The sequence below is a fragment of the Zingiber officinale genome, chromosome 2B (genome assembly GCF_018446385.1).
Source record: "Zingiber officinale cultivar Zhangliang chromosome 2B, Zo_v1.1, whole genome shotgun sequence".
NCBI classification, from domain to species: domain Eukaryota; kingdom Viridiplantae; phylum Streptophyta; class Magnoliopsida; order Zingiberales; family Zingiberaceae; genus Zingiber; species Zingiber officinale.
Window position 1 is genome coordinate 139,052,523 of NC_055989.1, and position 24,293 is coordinate 139,076,815.

A 24,293-nucleotide genomic window follows, 5' to 3' on the forward strand; every position below is an offset into this window, starting at 1 on the left:
CATGTTACAACATAGGTCAAGACAAATTGAGATAGTACTGTTATTGTTCATGTTGGAAGAATCGGTGTGAGCCTAGGTTTTGATATTTGGACAAAGGTTTAAGTTAGGTTTATCGTTGAATTTGATATGCACTAATGAGTATGCAGGATGCAGGTACAACAAGGAAAGTCCAAGTGGGATTTTGGCAACGGCAAAGTCCAAGGGTGAGTCTTAGCGGTGTAAGTCCAAGTGTGTAGTCTTGGCAATGTAAGTCCAAGTATGGCTTGGCAAGGATGAAAATCGAGGTCGAAGGAAGCTCTTGAAAGCAAGTTGTGAAGGATGGGGAAGCATCCGAGGGACGCAAGGCTGATGGAAGATGACTAGAAGGTAAGGTCGAGGTTATGTGGGCGAGGACGAATGCATGAGAGATTGTACTCGGGGTAAAACCCTACGACTAGCATTTGGACCCATGACTAGGTTATGGCACAGAATGTTTTTGTGCCCGACAGTAGTGAAAACCAGTCTACTGGTATGTAGCCAGTCTACTGGTATGTAGCCAGTCTACTGGTACACTGTAGACTGATAAAGAGTCATTGGCAGAATCGCAGATTTTGTGGAGTGTCGTTGGCCAACACCAATCGACTCATGCAAGGACTAGTCGACTGGTAACGGTAAAATCAGCTTGCTAATTTCCCCAAGCTCTATATAATGGAGCTTGGGTGGTTGGCTTTGGTGACGAAATTAGACATTGTTAACCCTTAATTAGAGTCTCCCAAGCCCTTAAGTGCAATCCAAGTGTGATCAAGTTTGTGGCGAGATTTCTCCACTAAGAAGGAGAATTGTGCTAGTCGGAGTTTGACGGGGAATCATCCATCAACGAATACGGATCGTCCACCTTACGGACAGGCGTAGAGTAGGAGCATCATCTCCAAACCATGTTAAACGAAACGTGTCGTTAGGTTTTGTTCTTCTTGTTTATTGTCTTCTAGGGTTAGTTTTCATTTTATACTTGTTATTTTGTATTTTCGCTACGCTAACAAGTGCAAGAAGCAAACGTAAAGGGTGACCGTCTATTCACCCCCCGCCCCCCCTAGCCGGTGTCAAAGGTCCCAACAGTTTATAGTCTGAACATATAATTATCTTCTTTTTCTTCTTCATCTCCTTGCTCCTTCCATCCATAATTTACTACTAGCACCATATATTGAAACATAGCACTCTACCAAAACAATATTGTTCCAAACAGAAACTGAAACTCTTACACAGTCCTAGCGCGGCTTGAGTTTTTAACCCTGGTATTTACTACTATAGATTCTTTGGTTGGTGCTATTGGTGCTTCCCCTCTTTTCCACCCTCTTATTTTGTAATATTTCACCTTCTCCCCGTGACTCACAAATAGAATCAAAGGATAAGAGAATCAGCATATCCCAACCAATTTTGAACAATACAATTTGCCTCGATGGGTATCATCGAAATTGTGTCAGCATAGGTAGCATAGGTGGCACAATGACTTTTATCTATGTTGACACAATACCGATATTGGTTGACAGACGAAACAATTCAACCAATATGTTTCGACCATGCAGATAAGTACTGATGGAGAACTTAAAACCATGCACATATCGTAAATTAACTACAATCTAACAGGTTGCTAGATGTACATTGAGTATGGAACTAGGATCTTCAAATGCTTTAAGGTCTGTTCAACTACTGTTAATTAAGTTAGACAACATACTGGCTTGCAGTTATAGCAGCTCCAGCTCCACCATGTCCATCGAATATACCAAAGAGGCCAAACTGCAAATGAAATGATCAATTAAATTTTCTAGAGCAAATGCATGGTTTTCCATTTTGGTGCACAAGAACCTGCTCAACACCATTAAGTGGACAATGGCAGCAACACATGTCTTCCATAGGAAGCTTTTTACCACCTCGTCGTGCAAACATTGGATCACGTGCAATTCCCACACCATCTGGTTTATGATGTTCAACAAACTGGGAAATCTTGACCTGCCACAGATAAATTTGTAAGCACAGCACATTGCATAAGAATTTATAAGCAATCATTCCACTCAGTAACTAGTACATGATCAAGAGGACCCTCGTATAGCTTGCAAAAACAGTTGATATCTGATAAAGCACGGTTATAATTTTCACAAAGCTACCAACAGTTTGGATCAGTACATCATCATCTAAGAGAAAATAAATAATACTAATGTCAGAGAACAATCAGGTGAAGGTAAAATAAAGGGCAGTAATATCCAAGAACAATTAGGTGAAGACCAATTAGAATCAGATGATAAAATGAAAAAATAAATAAATAAATTGAGATTGTACAAACATATTCACAGGAAACTAATACACTATAGTTTATAATTAGAAGAATTGAATGGATTTATGGTAAAAATATGAGGGAGACTCAAAGAAAATATTAAGCAATGTAAGAAAAGAATAATTTAGTATTACTAATGATAGAGACTTACATAAAGTTCGATGGAAGGTAAACTAAATAGCTTGGGCATACACAGCTTGATAATGGTGGTGACAGAATCAAAAAGAGTTCAATGGCATGCCTACCTGGGCTACTCAGAAACACACTGACCTACCAAATAAATCGGCCAAACAACCTTGGGTATTTATAAGGCACAATTAAGATGAGGCTGTAAACAATGAGCACGTGACTGCATGGTTCGTTTCCATGTTCATCTTGGCCACTGAGTTTATGGTTTCCTACACAGGAAGGATTATTCCTTGCCTATTGGTGTTGAATTTCCCGACACAGTTTGCTTCATAGAATTTGAACGATCTAGAGGTGGAACGGAATCCACACACAATATCCCACCTCATATCTGAGAATGCAATCCCTCCCTCCAACTTCAGAATTGAGTCATTAAGTTGTTAGAGGTTACAGTCATTAGGATAGCACATTAGGTGTCTAATAGAGTATTATGTTGAGTCCTACATACATAATGGTTACCTCTTGAAATCAATCATACAAATTTCATTCCGCTCAATTTGATATCAAAGGGAAACTCTCCTAGGATTAGAAATTTCCTGTTCAATCATGTTAGGGAGAGGGGCACAAGTTTGATATGGCAGCTTGCCTCCCCCCCTACCAAAGTAAACTGTAATTTTCTTCCCTTTCTCTGCCATTCTAAAAGCCTTTTCTGCTCACAATTCACAACTCAACACCTGTTAAATACAATAGCCCAGCATTTTTCTGTTTCAACCTGCAGCTATCTGTGCAAAAAACAACTCAGGTTTCTCCAAGTTTTCTTATACAAGAAGAACAAAGAGGATTGCACGAGTTCTTCAAGTGAGGGACAACTTCTAGATACCCAGCTCCTCCAATCAGAAGAGGAAAAATGCTTCCTCTCTCAGGTGCATCAAGCGACCGCATCAAACAGTGCCTCGCCTCAAGAAGGCCAACTCGGTTGTCAATGAAGTTGCACATCCACTACCGCAGCCATGCTAAGCCATTTCCTTCTTGACTTCCTGTTGATTTGTTGTCCGCTTTTAACTCTTCTCCTCAGGGCAACATCAACAGAGCAGAAGACCTCACCAACCTCTCCTCCTGCTAGAAGACCTATTCTCACAATAACCACCAAAAATCCCTCACATTCTCCTCAACCCTCAATCTCATTGGCAAACCTCCTTCCATGCCACTTCTCCAAACATCTTTGATGATCTGCTAATCCAGCCCGTATTCTCCTTCACACCAACACATGCTTTGTCTCTTCATTATCACGCACCAAATTCTTCAAGACCTTGACTCCATGCCCCCACCTCCTCACTTCCTCACATGCAAGAAGTTGCACCTGCCCTCCTACATGGACTTTGTTGGTACAACAAAAAGCAACCTTCCCTTCAAGAGTGAAGTTCTCTTTTTCCCATCCCAGTTCCCTGGAAAAGATTCCAAGCTGATTTCTCCTTGTTGCCATTCTATGCAAGGGAGGCTAAGATTTGACAACTTGGTCTAGGGCGAAGAAAATAAAATGAAAAAGGCAGATTCAGTAAAAAGGAGGGGGGAGATGCAAAAAAATGTAATGAAAGGCAGTATCATATTTTTTTAAAAAAAACGAGGTCCATATAAATCGAAAGAAGTGGTTGCTAAAAAGAGTGTGGAAGAGAGAATTAGGTCTTTAAAAAATTATATAAAAAGATGGCAATGATTAATCAAAAGGGAGAAAAGCATTTTAAAATTAACAAGATCAAAGCATTTATTTTTCATATTATTCATCTTAAGTTTTTCATTTTTTTTCCTTCCCCCTCTTTGTTTCAAGAATTGTCACCAAATAATCTTTTACATTTTTGTGTGCATGATTTAACATGAGCTTAGCTATTGATAGTGACTTCCACACTACTCTTTTTTTTTTGCAATCAGTGTTAGATTTTAGTTGTCTGTCCTAACACCTCCCTCTCTTAGAGTTAAATGATCAAAACCAATCTCCAAATACTTCTCCCCTGTCAAAGCAAATGATTGAAATTATAATCTCACTTAGAATTGCAAAAATTATCAATCTCCTATTAAATGAGTTTTTATCGTATTTGAATTTTTGCATCTTAAGTTATTTATTTTAAAACTTTAAATGACGAAATAAGTTGAACTAAACCAACAAAACAGATTTGGGGCTTTGGGTGAAGTCGAATTGGTTATAGAAGGAACTCATCCGATTGCCATGATGACTAGGATCACGTGAGTTCAAATCATGATCAAATGGAAGGAACTCATCAGATAGCCTGGTTTAGTCATGCTAGAATGAATTAGTGAAATTTTTATTTTTAGAAGTTGGGCTACATAATCTCTTCTCTCTGTCCCACTCGTCCTCACACAACATACTACCAATTGACCTATCCTTCATGATCTTTCCTCTCCATCTTCATGAGATGCCACCACCAGATCTTCCTCACAATAGATGCCTAATGTTGGCCACCTCTTCTCCTTCGACAGTTCTCTCTCCTTCTTACTCTTCTCATTTTCCTCTCTCTTTCTTGTTTCCTTCTTTCTCACTCTACATATGTGTGGTGTATGATTGTCACCCCTCAAACTCAATTACCCATCACCGCTAAAGTTAAAAGAGGTTATTGTCAATTATCTCAGCCAACCTTTTGTCTCTCTCTCCTTGTCCTGCTCCCTAGGCCCATAGCCCACTACTGAGCCACACAAAGCCCTACAAAGAGGCACTAGACCACCATCTACCCTCTCCACTCTCTTTCTCCCGTGTCATGTGCCTGAAACCTCAACATCTAGCCGCTCAAAGCCAAGGCATGATCAAGAGGTAGGGCAAGTTGCTACCCCTGTGTCCTTGGGTAAAATCGCCCTTGTGGTGGTTGCATTGCATATAAGGCATCATTGTGACCAAGTCTCTCCTTGCACATTAGTTGTTAAATTGAAGGTAAGAATTCCATGACTAATATTTTACAGATATTGTGTAAGATTCCTATTTTGGATTAAAAATTACGTTTTGTTTCAAGTTCAATTGGCTTGATGTACCCACTTTGTTATGTAGTGAAAACTGTTTGGTAAACATTCGATTTTATTATATTTCTGTTATAGGTTGGTGTATTTGAATTAGAATGGAAAATAAATGATTGTTTGTTAATAATAAGTTGAATTTTTAACTTAAAGTTGTATCAAGTTGTTGGATTAAAATTGGATCCATCCAATTAATTTGTAAATTTGGTGTTACTATCAAAATTATCTCAAGTTTTTCTAAGTTATTTATATATTTGTATTTATAAATACTCATTCAAGGATAGCACTCATAATTTTTAGATCTTCAAATCCCTATTTGTTGTATATTTGAGGTGGTTAAATATATCCGTTCTCATTTACATATTCCTTATGCATAAATTAATGTATAAAAATAAATTATACATATCCTTCTATAACTATTTTGAAAAAAAAAATATTAACACAACATTAAATTAGTGAAATGAATTTTAAAAAAAAATCATTAGTGTTAAATAATTCTTATTCTTTTTTTCGTGTTATATATCTAGGAGGGTGATCATATGGAGATTAAATGGAAAGGCTAGTTTTCAAAAATTAAAAATTGATGCTCTAATTATTCCTTAATTTCAATTATTTTTCCAGTTACTTATTTATTTATGTATTAATACTTGTGTATTTTTTTTATTATACACCCTGCATTGATACAATATAATAATAAATAGTTAAATTATCGAATCCTTTATCAAAAAGGTGATTTAGGTTAGCACCTCAGACTTACAGATAAGATATAAACAAAAATAAAATAGTTAATGAAAAAAATAAATATTAAAAAGTGAAACTTTGAACCTAGAGAACCTAACCGCTCACACGCTCAGATGATGTTATACTAGTATTTATTTGTGTGATGCCGCTATATAATTATATATCACCACTGAGAGTTTTAGCGTATACATCATAACATGTTATTTACACTATGAGGACTTGGCTCTAGTGATTTATTTCTTAATGGATTTATTGAAGATAAATTTATTGATGATGACTAAAGATAATTAAAAGCATATTAAATTGTGATAAAAAGGATGATAAATAAAACAAATGGCTGGTGACTTTAATTAGTGACAAATAAATAAAACGAAAATATAAGCTAGACTATATATTAAAACTAAAGACCTCAAATAACAATTTTAAAAATGTAATGTAAATTGTGACTTATCTGGTTTGATCACTCAATAAAAATATTGATGCATATATTTTATTATTTACCCACTTAACAAATTGTACTCACTTTGTGTTTTGCTTAGCCTCTAGTTTTGTAGGCAAAGGTTAATTTTGGAGTTATAGTTGATTTCAACTAGCATATAAAGTTGCTCAAAAATCCTTGACATGTTGATTTCAAGTTTGACTTTATTCATTGTACTTTTTATTTTAGTCATATAAGTTATTGGTTCTACATGGTTTAACTATATTTACTTAAAAATAAATAAATAAATATATGTTATATCAAACACCTCTTGCTCATATTTAGTCATTTATCACTGAAATGGATTTTGGTTATTATTACATTGTCAACAAGTGAGCTACCTCCTTATAAGTGGAACTACATCTCAAACCATGACAACCCAGGGGATAAAATTCATTAGAATAGATGAGGATATAATAAGGAATCGAGTCCAATGGTGTAGGAGGATCTATATAATCGACCCCACTTACTAAGATAAAAACTTGGTTGTTGTTGTTTGTACTATAGTATTCAAATATACACATACAACAATCAAGCCTTATCCCACTAGGTAAGGTGGCTAGTATTCAAATATACACATCAAATATAATATTTTAAAATTTTATATTTTTTCATTTTGATCTTTTCTTATTTTTTATTTTTAAAATTTTTTAGATCAATTCTGATGGTCGCTATTTAACTCTATGGATTTTCAATAGTGATATCAATAATGTCACTCATGTTGCAACTCATGTAATCTAGGATCCTAACACTGATCTAGACCACCTCATTTCTTAAGAAAAGCATGCTCGCAAATAGACCACCTTATATCCTCTTTCGCTTTACATCTCTGATGCAGGAGAGGATCCAAAATTAGATTTTTTTTTAGTTATCTATTAATTAAGTTTAGTTTATTTTTTTTATATTTAATTTTGTCCTAAATCTTAGGAACCAAATTTTGATAGTTAATTTCTCCTAGCTCTTAGGGAATAAGTCTAATTAGTTATTTTTCTGTTTAGATTTTTTTGAAAGTTTTGAGAGCTATATAAACCTATGCTTAGATGATGTTTAGGGATAAGTTATTTTGATATTGAATCAATTGATTTCGCTTAAGCCACGTTACGGCTGCATCTCTTTTGTTCTTTATTTCCCGCTCTTATTTTCTCAAGAAGGTTTTTTTTTAAAACCTATCTTGAGCTACTTCTTATTTCGTTATTTCTCTCTTGTTTCTTCTTAATCCCTCTGTAACTTCACGCCCCAGAATAATCTATATTCTGCCCGGCGTCAATTGGTATCAGAGCTCATTAAGATCCAATGGAGGGTCATCGTGGACGTGGTCATGATCGTGAAAGGCAGGTTCCGGCTGAGGAAGCCTCACACCGTAGTCGTAGCACCCAAGACAAGATTCAGTATCTACAGAGATAAGTCACAAAGTTATCTCGACGTCTAGTGGCACGAGAACGTAAAGATCGTAAGTTCCTTTATTCCCCTTTTGAAAAATCTCTAATTTCCAATCAAGAAGAGTTGTCTAAGCACAAGTTTGGTTTCAAGAAATACGGGTTCAACCACCCCACCACCTACAACTTCGAGAGAACACCAACTCCCCAGCGCCTCTACGTTCCCCCTTCCTCTCACGGCAGCAAAGACAACCATGAGGATGTGGACTTCGACAACATCGATTACGACCAATCCTACTCTCTCAATCATCCAATCGGAGGAGGCACCGAAGGCGACAACAAGATCGAATTATTCGGTGATCTAATTTACGACGAAGACGAGATCGAAGGACTAGGTGAACCGATATTTGATGATGAAGTTAACGAGGTACTTTATGGTGATGACCATGAGATTTTGGTCTTATTTGAAGATGCAGCTCATGCCGTATCGGAAGACAATGCTAAGAAAATGGAGACTACGGATGTTGAAGACGTTATTTTGAACTCGAGGACGAGTTCTTTTCAACCTGGGGCGTCTGATACAGGAGCATCTAGTGACACAATCATCTCGTACCATCCAACATGGCTATATTCCCCTTGGAACTATTGGGAGAAGAAAATAAAGCTACCAACTTTCCTTTTGAATCTAGAAGGACGATCGAGGCTACTTACAAGGAAGATGATGAGTTTGTGGTCTCCTGACATGGTTGCACTCTATTCGGAGTCTGGACAGATGGAATCCCTTCAGATTTGGTAACCAATAACTCTACACTACTTTCTATGTCCAGATTTTTGAACAAAATGAAGCACGAAGACATGGTCTATACTTTGCTTCCTTACAAAAGCGATACAATAGACCTAGACTTGGATCTATTAGCTGAGGTGCAACAACTCCTATCCGACTTTGCTGATTTGATGGCTGAAGACCTTCCTCCGGGATTTTCCTCTAGGAGAGACATTCAACACCAGATTGACCTCGTTCCGAGGTCAAGCTTACCTAACCAGCCGGCATACCGTCTTAGCCCTAAGGATGTCCTACTTGTGCCAAAGAAAGACGGTTCGTGGTGCACGTTTATTGATAGCAGAGCCATTACCACAATCACGGTGAAGTACATATTTCCGATTCCTCGCTTAGAAGACATGTTGGATCAACTTTCCAGTTCAAAGATCTTCTCCAAGATTGATCTTAGGAGTGGATACCACCAGATTCAAATCGAGCTCGGAGATAAATGGAAGACCGCCTTCAAGACACAACATGGTTTGTACGAGTAGATGGTCATGCCTTTCGGACTATCCAATGCACCTAGGACGTTCATGAGATTCATGCATCAAGTCTTACGACCTTTCATGGGAAGATTCGTAGTTATATACTTTGATGACATCCTCATCTATAGCCCGACACGAGCTTTGCACCTTGATCACCTTTGCATTATTTTTGAGAAACTAAAGGCGGAACACTTGTTCATCAACACCAGGAAGTGTTCTTTCTTCACAATCTCAGTTTTGTTTCTTGGATTTATAGTGTCTACCGATGGTGTTCGTGTAGATCCATCAATGATAGATGCAGTTTTAGAGTGGTCGCAGCCAAAAACCATTCACGACATCCGAAATTTTCATGGATTAGCCTCTTTCTATCGTTGATTCATCCAGAATTTCAACACCTTAATTGCTCTTATTATTGAGTGACTCAAGGGGCATAAGTTCAAGTGGACTGAAGCGGCTACAACTAGTTTTCAACTGGTGAAGGAAAAGATGATCGAAGCACCCGTTCTAGCACTTCCAGAGTTCACCTTCACGCTGAAGCATCAATCCGGGAGTCTCAATCGTGTTGCAGATGCTCTAAGCTGTCATTCTTCCCTACTTACTACCATTAAGGTTATCGGCTTTGGATCTTTCTTAGATATACAGCACATTATCAATGAATTGCATAACGAAGGACACTTTGACCGAGATAAAACATTAGCCCTCATCTCTTCCGACTTCTATTGGACCAAGCTAACCAGTGACGTAGCTTATTTCGTGGATAGTTGCCTTGTTTGTCAGCAATCTAAGGGAACCCTCACCAATGCTGATTCTATTCTAGTTGTGGTGGACTCATTCTCCAAGATAGCTCACTTTGTGGCGTGCAGAAAAACCATGGATACTGTTCGAATTGCCACCCTCTTCTTCAAAGAGATTGTACGTTTACACGGCATTCCTCGAACTATTACTTCGGATCGTGATACTAAATTTGTCAGTCAATTTTGAAAGATTTTATGGGAAAAGCTAGGGACGAAGCTAAACTTCAGCAGCGCCTATCACCCTCAGACGAATAGTTAGACCGAAGTAGTGAATCGGAGCTTAGGAAATCTTTTAAGATGTCTCACATGAACCAAACCGAAGCAATGGGATCTGGTTTTACCACAAGCAGAATTCGCATACAACATATCAAAGAAACTCATCTGGGGTACTGGATTTAGTCCCTATTTCGCGTCCCAGACAAACTAACCCCAAGGTTGAGGAGATGGCCGAGCATCTTCGGGTTATTCATGAGCAGGTTAAGCAAGCTATTCAAGAAAGCAACACAAAATACAAGATCAGGGCAGATCGGCATCGACGTCAGGTTCTTTTTGACATTGGTGATATGGTTTGGGCTATATTAACTCGTGACCGTTTCCCTGTTGGTGAATATAACAAGCTCAAAGATCGAAAAATTAGACCTTGCGAGATACTAGAAAAGATTAATGACAATGCCTACAGGTTGCGACTTCCTAGTCATTTAAAAACTTCTGATGTTTTTAATGTAAAACACCTAAGTCATTGTGCTCTGGAGCCAGATACACCCACCCTAAACTCGAGGACAAGTTCTGTTCAACTCCAGGCAACTGATGCAGGAGAGGATCCAAAATTGGGTTTTTTAGTTATCCGTTAATTAAGTTTAGTTTATTATTTTATATTTAATTTTGTCCTAAATCTTAGGAACCAAGTCTTGATAGTTAATTTCTCCTAGCTCTTAGGGAATAAGTCTAATTAGTTATTTTTCTGTTTAGATTTTTTTTGAGAGTTTTGAGAGCTATATAAACCTATACTTAGATGATGTTTAGGGACAAGTTATTTTGATAGTGAATCAATTAGTTTCGCTTAAGCCACGTTACGGCTACATCTCTTTTGTTCTTTATTTCCCACTCTTATTTTCTCAAGAAGGTTTTTTTTTTAAAAAAAAACCTATCTTGAGCTACTTCGTATTTCGTTATTTCTCTCTTGTTTCTTCTTAATCCCTCTGTAACTTCACGCCCCAGAATAATCTATATTTTGCCCGGCGTCAATCTCGTACAATTCCTTATTGCCCCAATACACTGCCTTTAATTTATTCTTTTCCTTCACTTAGAAATTATAAAAACCATCTTAGGGGCATTCTAATGAAACAAAATATAGTAGATGAAATGGCAATTTTGCACTACAACAATATTTAAGTCTTAGTTCCTCTTCCTTATTATTAGCAAATTTATAGTTAATTGTCAGTGGGTATTCACTATTTGATATCTTTTTGACTAGGATTGCTTTAAATTGATTATTTCTTAGTTTACTAGAAATGTTCCTAGCCACTTTTATCGGCTAGATATTTCCTTCATTGTGATCTAATTAAAGAAGCATACAACAAGCAAATTCAACTGGTTTATACCAAGAGTTTGCCTTGTGTTTTAAGAAAGTGCAAAAGCAATTTCGTAAAATTTGGTAAATTTAGGTATGTTCTCCAATTTGAGATGGTCGGGGCCATATCACATCTCTCAAAGTATTATCTTTATCTAAGTCTATGAAATGTATCTTTCTTATTTTTTATGTATATGATATTACAATTAATGATACTATTGCTAGAATCATAAGCTTGAAGTATACCTCATCTTCAAAGTTCAAACTAATGATTCATGCAATCTTAACTACTCTCATGGCAAAGAGATTGCCTATTCAGACGGATACAGATATAGATATATCTCCCTCAAAGGGAAATGTGGTTTATATTCTTAAGAAAACTAATCCAGTAGGACCCAAGGTTTAAAATCTCATTTTGAGTCGAGATTTTGGAACAAAATGTACCAAGGGGGTGTCAAGTGTCGGTAAGTGTGCCAACCCTTTGAAAAGGAGAAGAGGGAAAGAGAAGTTCCACATGGAGGAGAGGCGTCGATTGTGGAAGCTTAGTTTTGCAAAGGGCAGATGCAACCTTGCAACCTCTGAGGAAGCTTTGAGCCTTCACGGAAGCTTCGCCATAGCTTTGTCAATCTCACAAAAGTTTTGCCATAGCTTTGTGGACCTCACAGAAGCTTCATCGTAGCTTTTTTGACGTCGCATAAGCTTCATTGAAGCTTCACCAATCTCATGAAAACTTTGTTGACCTCTGAGTAAGACTACATTTACATAAGTGTGATGTTCTATCTTAAAAAACTTATTGAACTGACAGATCTAAAACACCTTGCGACCTTGCAACCTCCTAGAACACCTCATGACCTCAACGAAAGCTTCACCGACCTTTGTGAAAGCTCTGATTGTGTTTCAGTTGTCTTGGGTTGTTCTATGTGTCAATCGCCGACAAAACAAGAAATTTTTTACCATGTTGATAGATCTGAAACAAGATTTTTTTAATCGCTTGTAGGACATGGATCCAACTGTAGATGTATATCAAGGCAATAAGAGTTATTATCTAATTCAAGTATTGGAGATTATTTGGTAAATTGAATTATCTATCATTAAGAGACCTACTATCTCATTTTCTAAGTGATATCAGTCATTTTCTTGAGTCCTCATTTCATGATGACTGGGTGATAGCTTTAAGGCTTCTTGAGTACTACAGGAAAGAGTCTTCTATACGATGGCTACAGCCATCTGCATATTATAGTGCAGTAGTGCACAAATGCAAACTGGGTTAGTTCTCCCACAGTCCTACTAATAAGTGAACCACATTAGGTCATTGTGTTCGTCTAAGAAGCAATCAAGGTTGTAAATACAAGGCAGTGAAAAGAAGAAAACAGACTATAGTGGCCAAGTTAAATGCAAAAGTAGAATACAAGGTTGTGAATCTCTCCACATGGGAGTTTAGTTAGCTCAAATAGTAGATAGTGAAGTTGGGTAGTCCTACTATTTAACTGATATCTATTGTGACAATCAAACTACCATGCTCATTGCTTTTAATTTAGTCTTTCATATCAGGGTAAACCATAAAGAGACAAATTGCCACTTTATAGGGGGAAAAATCCAATAAAAAAAGTTATGGCTTCATTGTTAGTTCAAATGATCAATTAGAAAATTTGCAAAGTCTTCAAGAGGTCCTAAAATCAACTATATTCATAACAAATTAAGGTATTTTATCTTTGAACTAGGTTGAGGTTGAGGTGGTTGCTAAGGACCTAACTGATATTTTGTAAATAGAAGGGTGTAAGTGTAAAATTGCAACCAGGCAACATGTGAAAAGATACAAGGGACTATCTAGTATCAAGGGTTGGATAACATAGAACAATTTCCAGATTAATATATATGTTTGGTAGAGTTAAGTTTCATCAAGGAAAACAATACATCTAGATCCATAAAGAAAAGACTATAAAAATAAGTTTTCTTTAACTCCTCAGGCAACAGAGATAACAAAAATAAGAGATATGGGGCTCACTGCAATTTTAGAAGAAGTGCCTAGAGTAATAACGTCTCCATCTGCAAGTTCAATAGGATCACTGAAGTTTCTTGATCCAGAATTTGAGTGGTGAATAGCTTGAGAATTCAAGAAAGTTCCGTTCAAGCTACCCTTGTCCACAAGCTCCCATCTTAGACTCTGTATCAAGAATTTAAGGAGTTAGACCTGAAAGAAGTAACATTTAGGACATATACCATAAACTATACCATAAACAATGGAGAGAACATGAGAAGGAACAATGAGAAATAAGTTAGTGAATATGAAATGCATGTGTTATTCATGTTGATCGTACAAAACTTCACAAGTTCAATAATTCTATAAAAAGTTTTATTAGAAAGACACCTAATAAAAGCAAAAATAGCAGAAACAATCATTGAATGGTGGGAGTTTAAAATAAGAAACATGATACCTAAAATGAGAACTTCAACTGTCCAATGCATGCACAGGGTTTAATGGAATAGCAACAAACAAACAAATTTATAGGGATAAATGGAAATTTTCATGTGAATGGTTTACTTTTGAGTTCCAACTTATATATGCATGCTTCCCTGAGACCTCAGAATCCTTCAGTAACAAATCATTTGGAGAAACCCTTCCAAGTGTCAGAGGAAGCATAGATGAGTCTACTGACTCCTTGGAACAGCAAAGACCACATGAAGGGCCAGCTATGACTTCCAAGGTCAGGCTGCTTCCTGCACTTTTAAATGAAATATATAATTTAGATTTCTAGAAAACTGTGATAGAAAGAAACTTGTACACCTACAACAACAACAACCAAGTCTTATCCCACTAGGTGGGATTGGCTAATAGAAACTTATACACCTAAGAATAGAAAATAGAGTAGGCAAAACTGTACGCAGAATTTTTGGATTTGTGAAAGCAGAAACTAGACTTCTGTGCTTCTCAGTATCATAGCTAAAATCTCCTTGGATCAGATTCCTCTCATCTAAAGAGCAACTTGGTATCACTGAATGCCTAAGTGTACTGCCAATTTGTTGAAAGTCTTGCAAAACTTCATCAGAAATGTCCAGTGACAAACTATCTGCTGTAGCAATTAAAAATGTGAAGGTATATTAAGCAAAAAAGAAGTTCATGTTAAAATAGTGACCATACATGAAAATAATGTAATTACCTTGATAAGTGTCAATTGGTTGAAACTGACTTCCTCTAACAAATCCATGAACTTTGGTGGAGGCCATGTCTCCATCAATTTGAATTCTTGACGCCTCAGGAAAACTTCCAGGCATATCATAGCTTTCTCCCAAGTGATGATCGACATTTTCATAGAGTAGTGGTCTTTCAAGATTATCAGTCTGAAAAGGGAAAACCAGTAACTAAGCTACAGTGTCTAGAAAACACAAACAGAAATCACAGAAATAGATAGATAACAGTAAGAGTCTTAAGAACAAAATGATTGCTTACTCAATTGGAAACTACTAAAATTCTCATAAATACTCAACGCAGTTTACAAGGAGGTTTGAAAAGTCTTCACAAACTCTTTGGATTTCAAAGCACTCCTAGGATAAAAAATAAGGTGATTGGAAAATGCAAGACTAATGTACCTTAGCCCAATGCACCAGCTTCTGTACCCATATTCCAAATTTCTTTAACCAGAAAAACCAACCCTTGAAATAGGATATCTAAAGATTTGGCAAAGTGTAAAGTTAAACAAAATTGAAGAAGATATTATCAAATAACATATAAGAACTAAAGAAAAAAGGGACCATGAGAAACAAACCACTTGGTATTGGCCAAAGGTGGAAATAGAAAGTGGAAATATGAACCTAACCAAGGACAAGTCATTGGTCTACCCTATGTAGGAACAGATAATTTAACATAAGATGCAGGCTTGCTGTTACAACTAGCCTCTTTGATCATATCAGAGTGTGTATAGTCAACATGCCTCTAACTTAATCGCCCACACATATCTGTCTTTTTTTGTGAAGAGCAAGGAGGTGACAATCAAGTATATTAATTATAAAATTTATGATAGTAGGGGCAATTCGGAGAGAGAATGAATATACCAAGCAAGAAATGCAACAACTGAGAAAAAAAAAAGAGAAAATTGAGCTGCCACTCAGTTCACAAAGACATCAATAAACCAAATGAAAGACCACATCAAATCACTCAATCTGCATTTGAATTGAATCGCCCATGTCTGTACAAGAATAAGCCCATGGATATGTTGGTTTGTCAACTATGTTGTAAATCAAACAGCGCCAATGGTATTCCTTGAAGATATTTTTCAAATTCTGCTACTGAAAAGTATGAAGAAGAGTATGATTTCAGGGTGAGAGCAGGAAGGTCAAGTATGCCGATGTGGCAATGATCTAGGTAGTTCTTGATGAGTGGATTATGGAGAATAACAAATTAATGAAATTTGATCCGACCATAGAACAAGTTCTTTCAAATCAGGTGTAAACTAGTGAACCCAAAGTCCATTTGTGATGATGTTGTAAGATGATTAGTTAGAGTGTGGTCATTTAGTGAGAGGTCTCATATGATGCATCATTGGAATTGATGAGATGAGAGTTTTAAAAGGATTTGTATAGGTAAGGGGCTTAGGACAAGTTGTTGCTGTCAAAATTTTAAGAGCCCCAGAAGTTTAATGGGGCAGTTATTCTAATTGTAAATATGAGGAGGATGAACATGTAGCATTTTGGTCTATCTTTAATCTGCTAAAACATTTAGCATGTTCTCCAATAAATCCAGATCAAAACATCTGCATACAGCAAAAATTAGCTGCATAAGACACATTGGCATAGACAGAAGTATTCAAGTGATATCACACAACCAATTTAGCTTGTTTTTCCTCTTATCTTGCTCAAGTGAGCTTGAACCATGGATTTGAAATGTTTCCAATATCAGTGATACATGCCAAGGTTCAAAATCTCAAACCGTTCTAGTGTTTCGACCTTTGACAGGAACGAGAAGTATGGTGCCGGTAGCAAATTGAAAGTACAAGGAGAAAAGGGATGACGAAGAAAAAGAAAAAGACAAGACAAGTCTATTGTTTGCTTTCCATCAAGAATACTGTGATTTTGACAATATCTTGTATGGAGACACAATACAAAAAAAATAATAATATTGTCACAATTTTAGCATGCCAATGGGTGTTGAGTGTTGACATGAAATGATACTCCTCGATATAATTGACATAACAACACAAGAGACAATGTTTTGGTATCGAGTAGATTGAGTAGAACGTCGAGTTTCAGTATTTATTGGAATGATACCTTTCGACCATTTCGTCCAGCACAGTACCAAATTTCAAATCATGATACATATTGACAAAGAATGGTGATAACAGATACTGCAGAACAGAGCAGTTAATCTGGTTCCAGGTTGTGCGGAAGTCACTTTTCCTTTTTGCTGGCAATTACTTCAAGAAGTGTTTGACCACAACTTTAACCCTTGGGTAGGAGGGTACTTTCCCATTCCACTTTTTGCTGGTGTGATGCTAAGAAGAATATGGATGCCTAGTTTTGCATTACATTAAACTATTTTGCCTAGCATCAAATCCTATCTTACCCAACAATAACAATCTGAAATCCTTGTTCCCTTGCTCATACTTATCATGTCTAAAAACGCAAGTTTAACTTACAATCAGAATGTGATACACAAAAGTTGCCATACTTAAACATATTTTTTTCCTTTTCTTTACATATTCGATTACAAGGTTTTTGTATAGCTTAGTGGTCTCTAGTACTACCGTGTCCATATGCCTTCCATCTATTTATTTTGTCATTTAATTTTCTAAAGAAATTAAAATAAAGTACGGTTATTTCATAATGCTGAATTGTAGCTCAAATATGCTAAACTAAAGTTCTTAAACACCCTTATTCAGGTCCTAGTTCATATATGTCAAGTCAGAAATCTGGAATCTAATAGTGTAAAATTAAATTCCATTCTCAACTAACACTAATCTATATGCTTATCCAAAAAAAGGTTGCAACATACAGTATAATTCCATAATAAATACACAAATTTATTGGCTAAAAGAAGAAAGTAAATGGTTTTATGTTATTTAGTGCATTGTCATCCCATAAGTTTTGACCTCAAGGAAGCCAAAAAAAAACCATACCATTCATCCCACTCATAGTATCAAGCTATTTATTTTGATTACCGCTCCATGTACCTGTCGCATCGTGTTTGACACAAATACATGTCAAATAGACACATGTCAATCAGTATTGGGAGGAGACCAAGAGGTTGAACCTTGACTCACCCTACAATGGGTTAAAATATAAAGTCGTGTTGATTGTCATAGCCAAGTTGTGTCGATTGACATGGCTGATATTTTTTGTTCAGGTCCCACACCAAGACATGGAACAACATCAATACATGTGATCCATCTTCTACAAGACTGATCACCTCACAATCTCCTCTACCTCATGATCCACCCTCCACCCAACTGATCTCCTTGATCTCCTATCCTCAACCTCGCAATTTGTCTCCACATTACCAATCTTGACTCCTCAACCATGCAACCTTCCTCCTAGCAACTCCACAAGTCCAAAGCTTGCTCACAAACACCTCAATCTCGTAGCCATCCTCCTTGCAGTTCCATGTGACTGAAGCCTATTCACTCCACAACAGAGAAACCTTGATTCCGCATCCATGTTGATGTTAGGCAAAAACCCCTTGACAATCAAAGGCCTCTAGGTAAGCTCCATTTCCTCATCTCCTCTTCTTCTTCCTTTCCCTCCTCTTTATCTTCTTTCTCCTCCTCTTCCTCATTAGAACAACTGCCACCTACTATCAAATGGCACAACACTATCCATTTCGGCTAGAGATCAAAATCTAGGCTCGGAATGAAATTTTAAACATTGCCCTACTGTAAAATTGTTTATCCCCATGTAAATGAAAAGATACTCTAAATAGATAAAATGCTCCATGAGTGCTCAATACTATGTGATTTTGTTAAATATACTATTGCTACTGACTTGAGTAATACCATTGACCTAGTAACTATAAGAAACTATAATTAAGGAGATAAAAAAAATCTTCCTGTTATGTGATATTATTCTTGTCATGGTTCTCCTATAAACATCACGTAATGAAATAAGGTTGGAGTAGAAAAGTTATTTAACAGCACTATCAGGCATATTTCTATTAGTACCATCTGGAATGGTTAGCTAGAGGATGTTATGATGTTGGAAGTCATAGTAAAGGATGTAGGATCCATTGTCTATTCAACCCAGGTCATGATCTGATTGAGAGTCAAACAGAAGCAAACCAAGTCAACATTATATGCTTCTATCCTCTATAAAAACACAGATATCAAGCATTCCTTATATATCTATCCTATTATAGCTCTATGTTTTTCCACTTTCGAATACTAGACAACAGTCACCAGCAATTATTGGTCATTTCTAGTCATCCGTGTTCTCCAATTGTGCGTCTACTTTCTCATATGTCCTTGTATTCTTCTTCCTCCTTTGTTGTACCACTTATCTCCACTTCTTATCACCCCCAATCTCCTTTCATTTAGAGAATTCCCTACCTTCATTTCTTTTCTCCCAGCATTTCACCTCTCTAGTATCTCTCCCTATCCCTTCTACCTCTTGTACTTCTTTATAAATCACTTATTTCCCCTCCCTAATTCTCCTCATCTCCTATTTTCCTTCCTATCTTTATAACTCACTTATTTCTCTCCCCTATTTTCCTTTCTTTTTTTCTTATTTCTCTTGTGTCTTTTCTCCTTTTTCATTCAATATTAAATTATTTTAATTTAATTGTTTTCAGATATTGAGTTTTGATGATGGTTTCATAATGTAGCATACTAATAGTACCTCTAGGAATTCGCCTCAATGATTGTTGATGAAATTATGGAAACAACAAATTTCATTGATTTCTTCATTTACATCATATTGTAAAACGAAGAGTTTAATTGATTTCTTGTAGTGTACTTACTAAATTAAGCTCACAAATAAGTTTAGGTTCTTTCTAATACAAAAGTTAGTAGCATGAACCAGAGCTGACTATCCTCCTTCCCAAGTTAAAAGCTTTACTTCCATTTATTTAAACAATTTACTTGAGTTTTAGCTACAATTTGCATGATTCATGCTGATTTCAGCTCCAAGGTTTTAATGGTTGTTGGAACTTCTACACCTCAGACTGGTAGTATTTCCCAAAATAACAATTGGAGGCTCCATCTCAGATTTGATGTAGAAATTTAGTCCAATCATCTAACTTAACCATTACTCAGTAGATAATGTGGGGGGCTGTCAGGAAGCAGAAGGATAAAACTTGCATATGTTGGCTACATGAAGTTCAATCTTGCTCACAAATTTCTGTCCTATTTCCTATTCCTAAGAAGAGAGACAATGTTGCCAAGAAAAACCGCTAAATGCATAACCATCTAACCTGCAAATACTCAATTTGTAATTATAAAAAGCCAAAAGCAAATCGATAAAAATATTCCTCCAAATGCAGATTTAGTTGTCGTGTCGAATCTGTTATCATTTATCAAATCCTTCAAAAGCTGACAAAGATGAATAAGAAATACATACAAAACAACTTTATTACACAATAAATCAGAACTTTTTTTCTAGCACGCATGACAATGCAACCAAGAAAGGGCAATCAGATCATCAGCAAGATCGGAGATCAGAGTTATTCGATCAATAAACACACGAAACTAAACGGCGAGGAATAAACTAGAGCACCAGAGAAGACCCTAAACCGAACTCCACAAGGGCAGGAAGAGCAAAGGAAGGACAAACGTAAACAAACCTTGACGGAGGAGGAAGAGGATGCGGCGAGGAAGAAGCGCCAAGGGCGGCAGGCCAAGAGGAAAATGAGGAGGAGGAGGAGGAGGAGGATAATCATAACAACGAAGACGCCCTTGAGGCTTGAGTGCATCTCCGATGAGGTGGTGGCGTTGGTGGTGGTGGTGGCGAACAGGGTCAGCGATTGCATTGACTCCTCATCGGCTCCCGAGAAGGAGGGAGATGGGGCGAGAAAGGCGCTTTGAAATGGTCGCATCGCTCCCTGTTCCGCCGTGTCGCTGCTCCGTGCCGCTCGGGTCGGGTTGCCCGTCGCCGTCCACCCCTCGATTTTAGTTCGGCCTTTTCTCTTTGTTCACGAGTCACGACTCTCCTTGGCCTTTGTTTGGTGTCGTTGCGCTCCTTCCACTGTCCGACTCATGCATCAATTCGTGCGAGTGCGCCGCACGTGCGCGCTCCTCTGCTTGCACCAGCGCACCTCCAAATCCAGAGGACGCAAAGTCGATAGCCAATTATTAAAAAAAAAACATTTTTTCAATTGACACATTTAGATTTAAAAATAAAAAATAAAGGACATTGTTCTAATCTAATACTAGACGAAGAGAGACTTGTAACCTTTATTTCTATCAAATACTCATATTTATAAGATAAGTAAAGTAATATAAAAATAAAAAAATATAATGACTCATCCACCAATAATTTATTATAACACTCTTTCTTAGATAATTAATGGAGAATTCAACATTATCTCATTAAAACCACGCCCTAAAATCAGTGGAAAAAAATTTGAACAAAAGAAAATAAAAAGTACAACTGTAGATATTTCCCCTAATTTTAATCATTGAAGATCTTTTAATTGATACATTCCTATCTTATGCATTAATTTTAATCATTGAAGATTTTTTAATTTATATATTCCTATCTTATGCACTAATTTCTTGAATATCGACATCGACAATACTTTTGTGAATAAATCAACTACATTATCACTAGAACGAATTTGTTAGACATCAATACCATCATTCTTCTGAAGTTCATGAGTGTAGAAGAATTTTTGTGAAATATGTTTTGTTCTATCCACTTTAATATAATCTCTCTTTAATTGTGCAATGCAAGTAACATTATCTTCAAATATATCGTCGGACTATCTTTAGCTGTTGTTAATCCACATGATTCTTAAATATGTAGTGTCATGGATCTCAACCATATATATTCTCGACTTGCTTCATGTATTACAATAATTTTAGAGTGATTTGACGATGTCACTGTTAAAATTTATTTTGTTGACTTCTATGATACAACAATACATCCTCATGTAAACACATAGCCTGTTTACGATCTAACTTTATGTGTATCTGAAAAATAACCTGCATCTACATATTCTACTAAAGATGAATTTATTCTTATCAAATAAAATAACCTCATGTATGTTGTACCACGGAAGTAATGAAATATGTGTTTTATACCATTTCAATGTCTTTGAGTTATAGATGAGTTATATCTTGCTACAAGGTTAACAAAAATGTAATATTTGATCATGTCCGAACGCTGAGTCGACGGACGCTGGGGACATGGTGCTCTCCTCTATCTCTGACCAGCTGAACGGATCTCTGGCGAACCTGCAAGGAAGTCGAGTCGGGAAGGGGTTCCCGGCGACAACCCTCCGACGCTCAAGTCAGGCAAGAGGAAAACGGCGAAGTGGCTCCAAGAATGAGAGATTGCGTACCTCCGGTGAAGTTTGTGGGCTCTTATATAGAGCTCTAGGGAGGCTTGTGCACACCTGTCGAGGCGTACACGTGTCCTTTACCATACCTCAGTATGGGCTTACCAGAGGAGCATGTCTGACACCCTACTGCTACAGTCCGAGTACCTCTCTGATGGGACAGCAGAACTTTCCATCGTATGATTCTGCGTATGGCTTGGTCGTCGAACATGCCTGTTGTCAGAAGATGTTCCCCAATGTCCCCTTGTCCTTGTCTCCTTTTTCCCCGAGCCGAGCGTCCATCCGCTCGGCAGGCATCGGTCCGACCGGGCGTAGGTATCGGTCCGACTGGGAAGATTTCACTCCATCGCGTGCTCGGCTGAGACTGTTTATTCACAGCATTGCTACTTTACGCCTCAGCCGAGCGGGCTACCCGCTCGGCCCGCCGACCCTGTTCGCCATGAGCGTCGGAAACCCGACTCCCCGTCGGGTTGTCTTTGATTCTGCCCGGACTCGTTCGGCCGATCGACCCAACCCTTCTCCACTCGGATGGACCTCATGTTGACCCTTTTGGCTTCTGACACGTAGGCTCCCCACAAAGGGGGTCCCCCGTCCTTACTGCCGGATCAATCTGGATGAGTGCAATTAGCGAGGTATGATAATCACTAATTGCACTAAGATATGGTACTTCTGGACCAAGAATGTTTTCACCATATTTAAGTGGACGAAAAGGATCTTTCTTAGTATCAACGGCTTTGGAATGAAGGTAGGATAAGTTTTTATCCACTTTTGGGGGCATGGATTTATCCGGGCGCACAGACCGTTGCTCACGTGGACTCGAGAGTGATCCACAGCAACGACTCTGTGACGAGGCGCCTGGCTGGCGCTGAGGTGGTCCAAGCGCCCGGACGATCACTGGCTTCTTCTTCAGTCGCTGATCCTCCGGCCTTCTAGAGTTGGGTGCACCCAAACCCAACTCTAGCCTTCTCCTTAATCAATCTTCCGCTCTGGCTTCTCGTCCTTTAGAAGCGTCGCGCCCATCCTTCTCGTTCTACCAGTGTACTCTTCTGTAACTTCTCGTCCCTCAGATGCATCGAGCCTGTCGACTAGATTCCCATGTCATTATTCTCATCCGCATTCCGCTTGACTTCTTGCATTCCTAAGTCCCCGCACACTTAAACACACAACATCAAATGCGCAGAGTCTAACTTAACATGGTTTACCACATTTAAACCAACACGGGATACTTATAATTTCTCCCTTTTTAATGTGAACTAATCCAAGTTAGGTTAGGATTTAACCAACACAGTAGACTAAATGAATATGCAATTTTAGTGTATTTAATTTGCAAATTAAAGTAATTGATACAAAAAAAAAATTGTATCTTTCCTAGACTTAATCTTATTTCTTATCATTTAATCACAATAAAAATAGGGCCAAACATTGAAAAAAATTGGAAGAAAAATCTTAAGGGTTACATAAATAGTGACTAATTTTTAGAAAAATTATGAAAATTATTTTCTAAAAATCTAAATTTTTACGATTTAAAACCTAATTTTTATACAAATAATTTTAAAATTATTTTATTTTAAAAAAAAAATCTTAAAAAAATTGTAATGGTTAAACACAATAATCAAAAATAGTATTAAATTTTTCATGATTAACCAAAATAAATATTAGCAATGATAAATTATTTTATACAGAGAGATATATTTTTTTAAAAAATAAAAAATATAATTTGATCTTAAAAAATTTTACAAATTTTTCAGAGTATGTAAATAGAATGTATATCTTTAAAAAAAATAGAAGATTGATTTTTTGAGAATTTCTAATATTCAAAATTTATATTTTAAAAAATATATAGAAAATTCATTAACAGGAAAAAAAATTTTAAAAAAAAATTATTCTAACAGAGGATTTATTCTCTTATCTCTGTAAAAATTTTGAACAAAAAATTATAATAGAAAGTTCACATGAAAAAATATTTTTCTAAATAAATCAATTCTAACCTAGCAAATTAATTAAATTTTAAAAAATAAACTATAAATGATTTTAGAACTCAATATAGGTTCCTACCTATTAAATTAACAAGATATTGTCTAAAAATGTATTTTTATG

The 24,293-nt window shown here is 36.9% G+C and overlaps 1 protein-coding gene across 3 annotated transcripts in view; it reads right to left on the reverse strand.

The window, feature by feature from the left end:
• Positions 1-20,857, reverse strand: part of LOC122047440 (protein phosphatase 2C 70-like) — a 51,658-nt gene extending 30,801 nt beyond the window's left edge. The window contains exons 1-8 of one of the 3 annotated variants that reach the window (XM_042608747.1): positions 20,481-20,857; positions 15,305-15,382; positions 14,875-15,055; positions 14,599-14,784; positions 14,259-14,434; positions 13,722-13,880; positions 1,843-1,986; positions 1,712-1,773 (exon numbers count right to left, since the gene is read on the reverse strand). In XM_042608747.1, coding sequence (XP_042464681.1) covers positions 1,712-1,773; positions 1,843-1,986; positions 13,722-13,880; positions 14,259-14,434; positions 14,599-14,784; positions 14,875-15,055; positions 15,305-15,382; positions 20,481-20,732 — 1,238 coding nt within the window. In that variant the 5' untranslated portion in view covers positions 20,733-20,857. Of the gene's footprint in view, positions 1-1,711; positions 1,774-1,842; positions 1,987-13,721; positions 13,881-14,258; positions 14,435-14,598; positions 14,788-14,874; positions 15,056-15,304; positions 15,383-20,480 lie in introns of all 3 variants that reach the window. The other 2 variants (XM_042608746.1, XM_042608748.1) reach the window with 2 other exon arrangements.
• Positions 20,858-24,293: the final 3,436 nt, after the last annotated feature.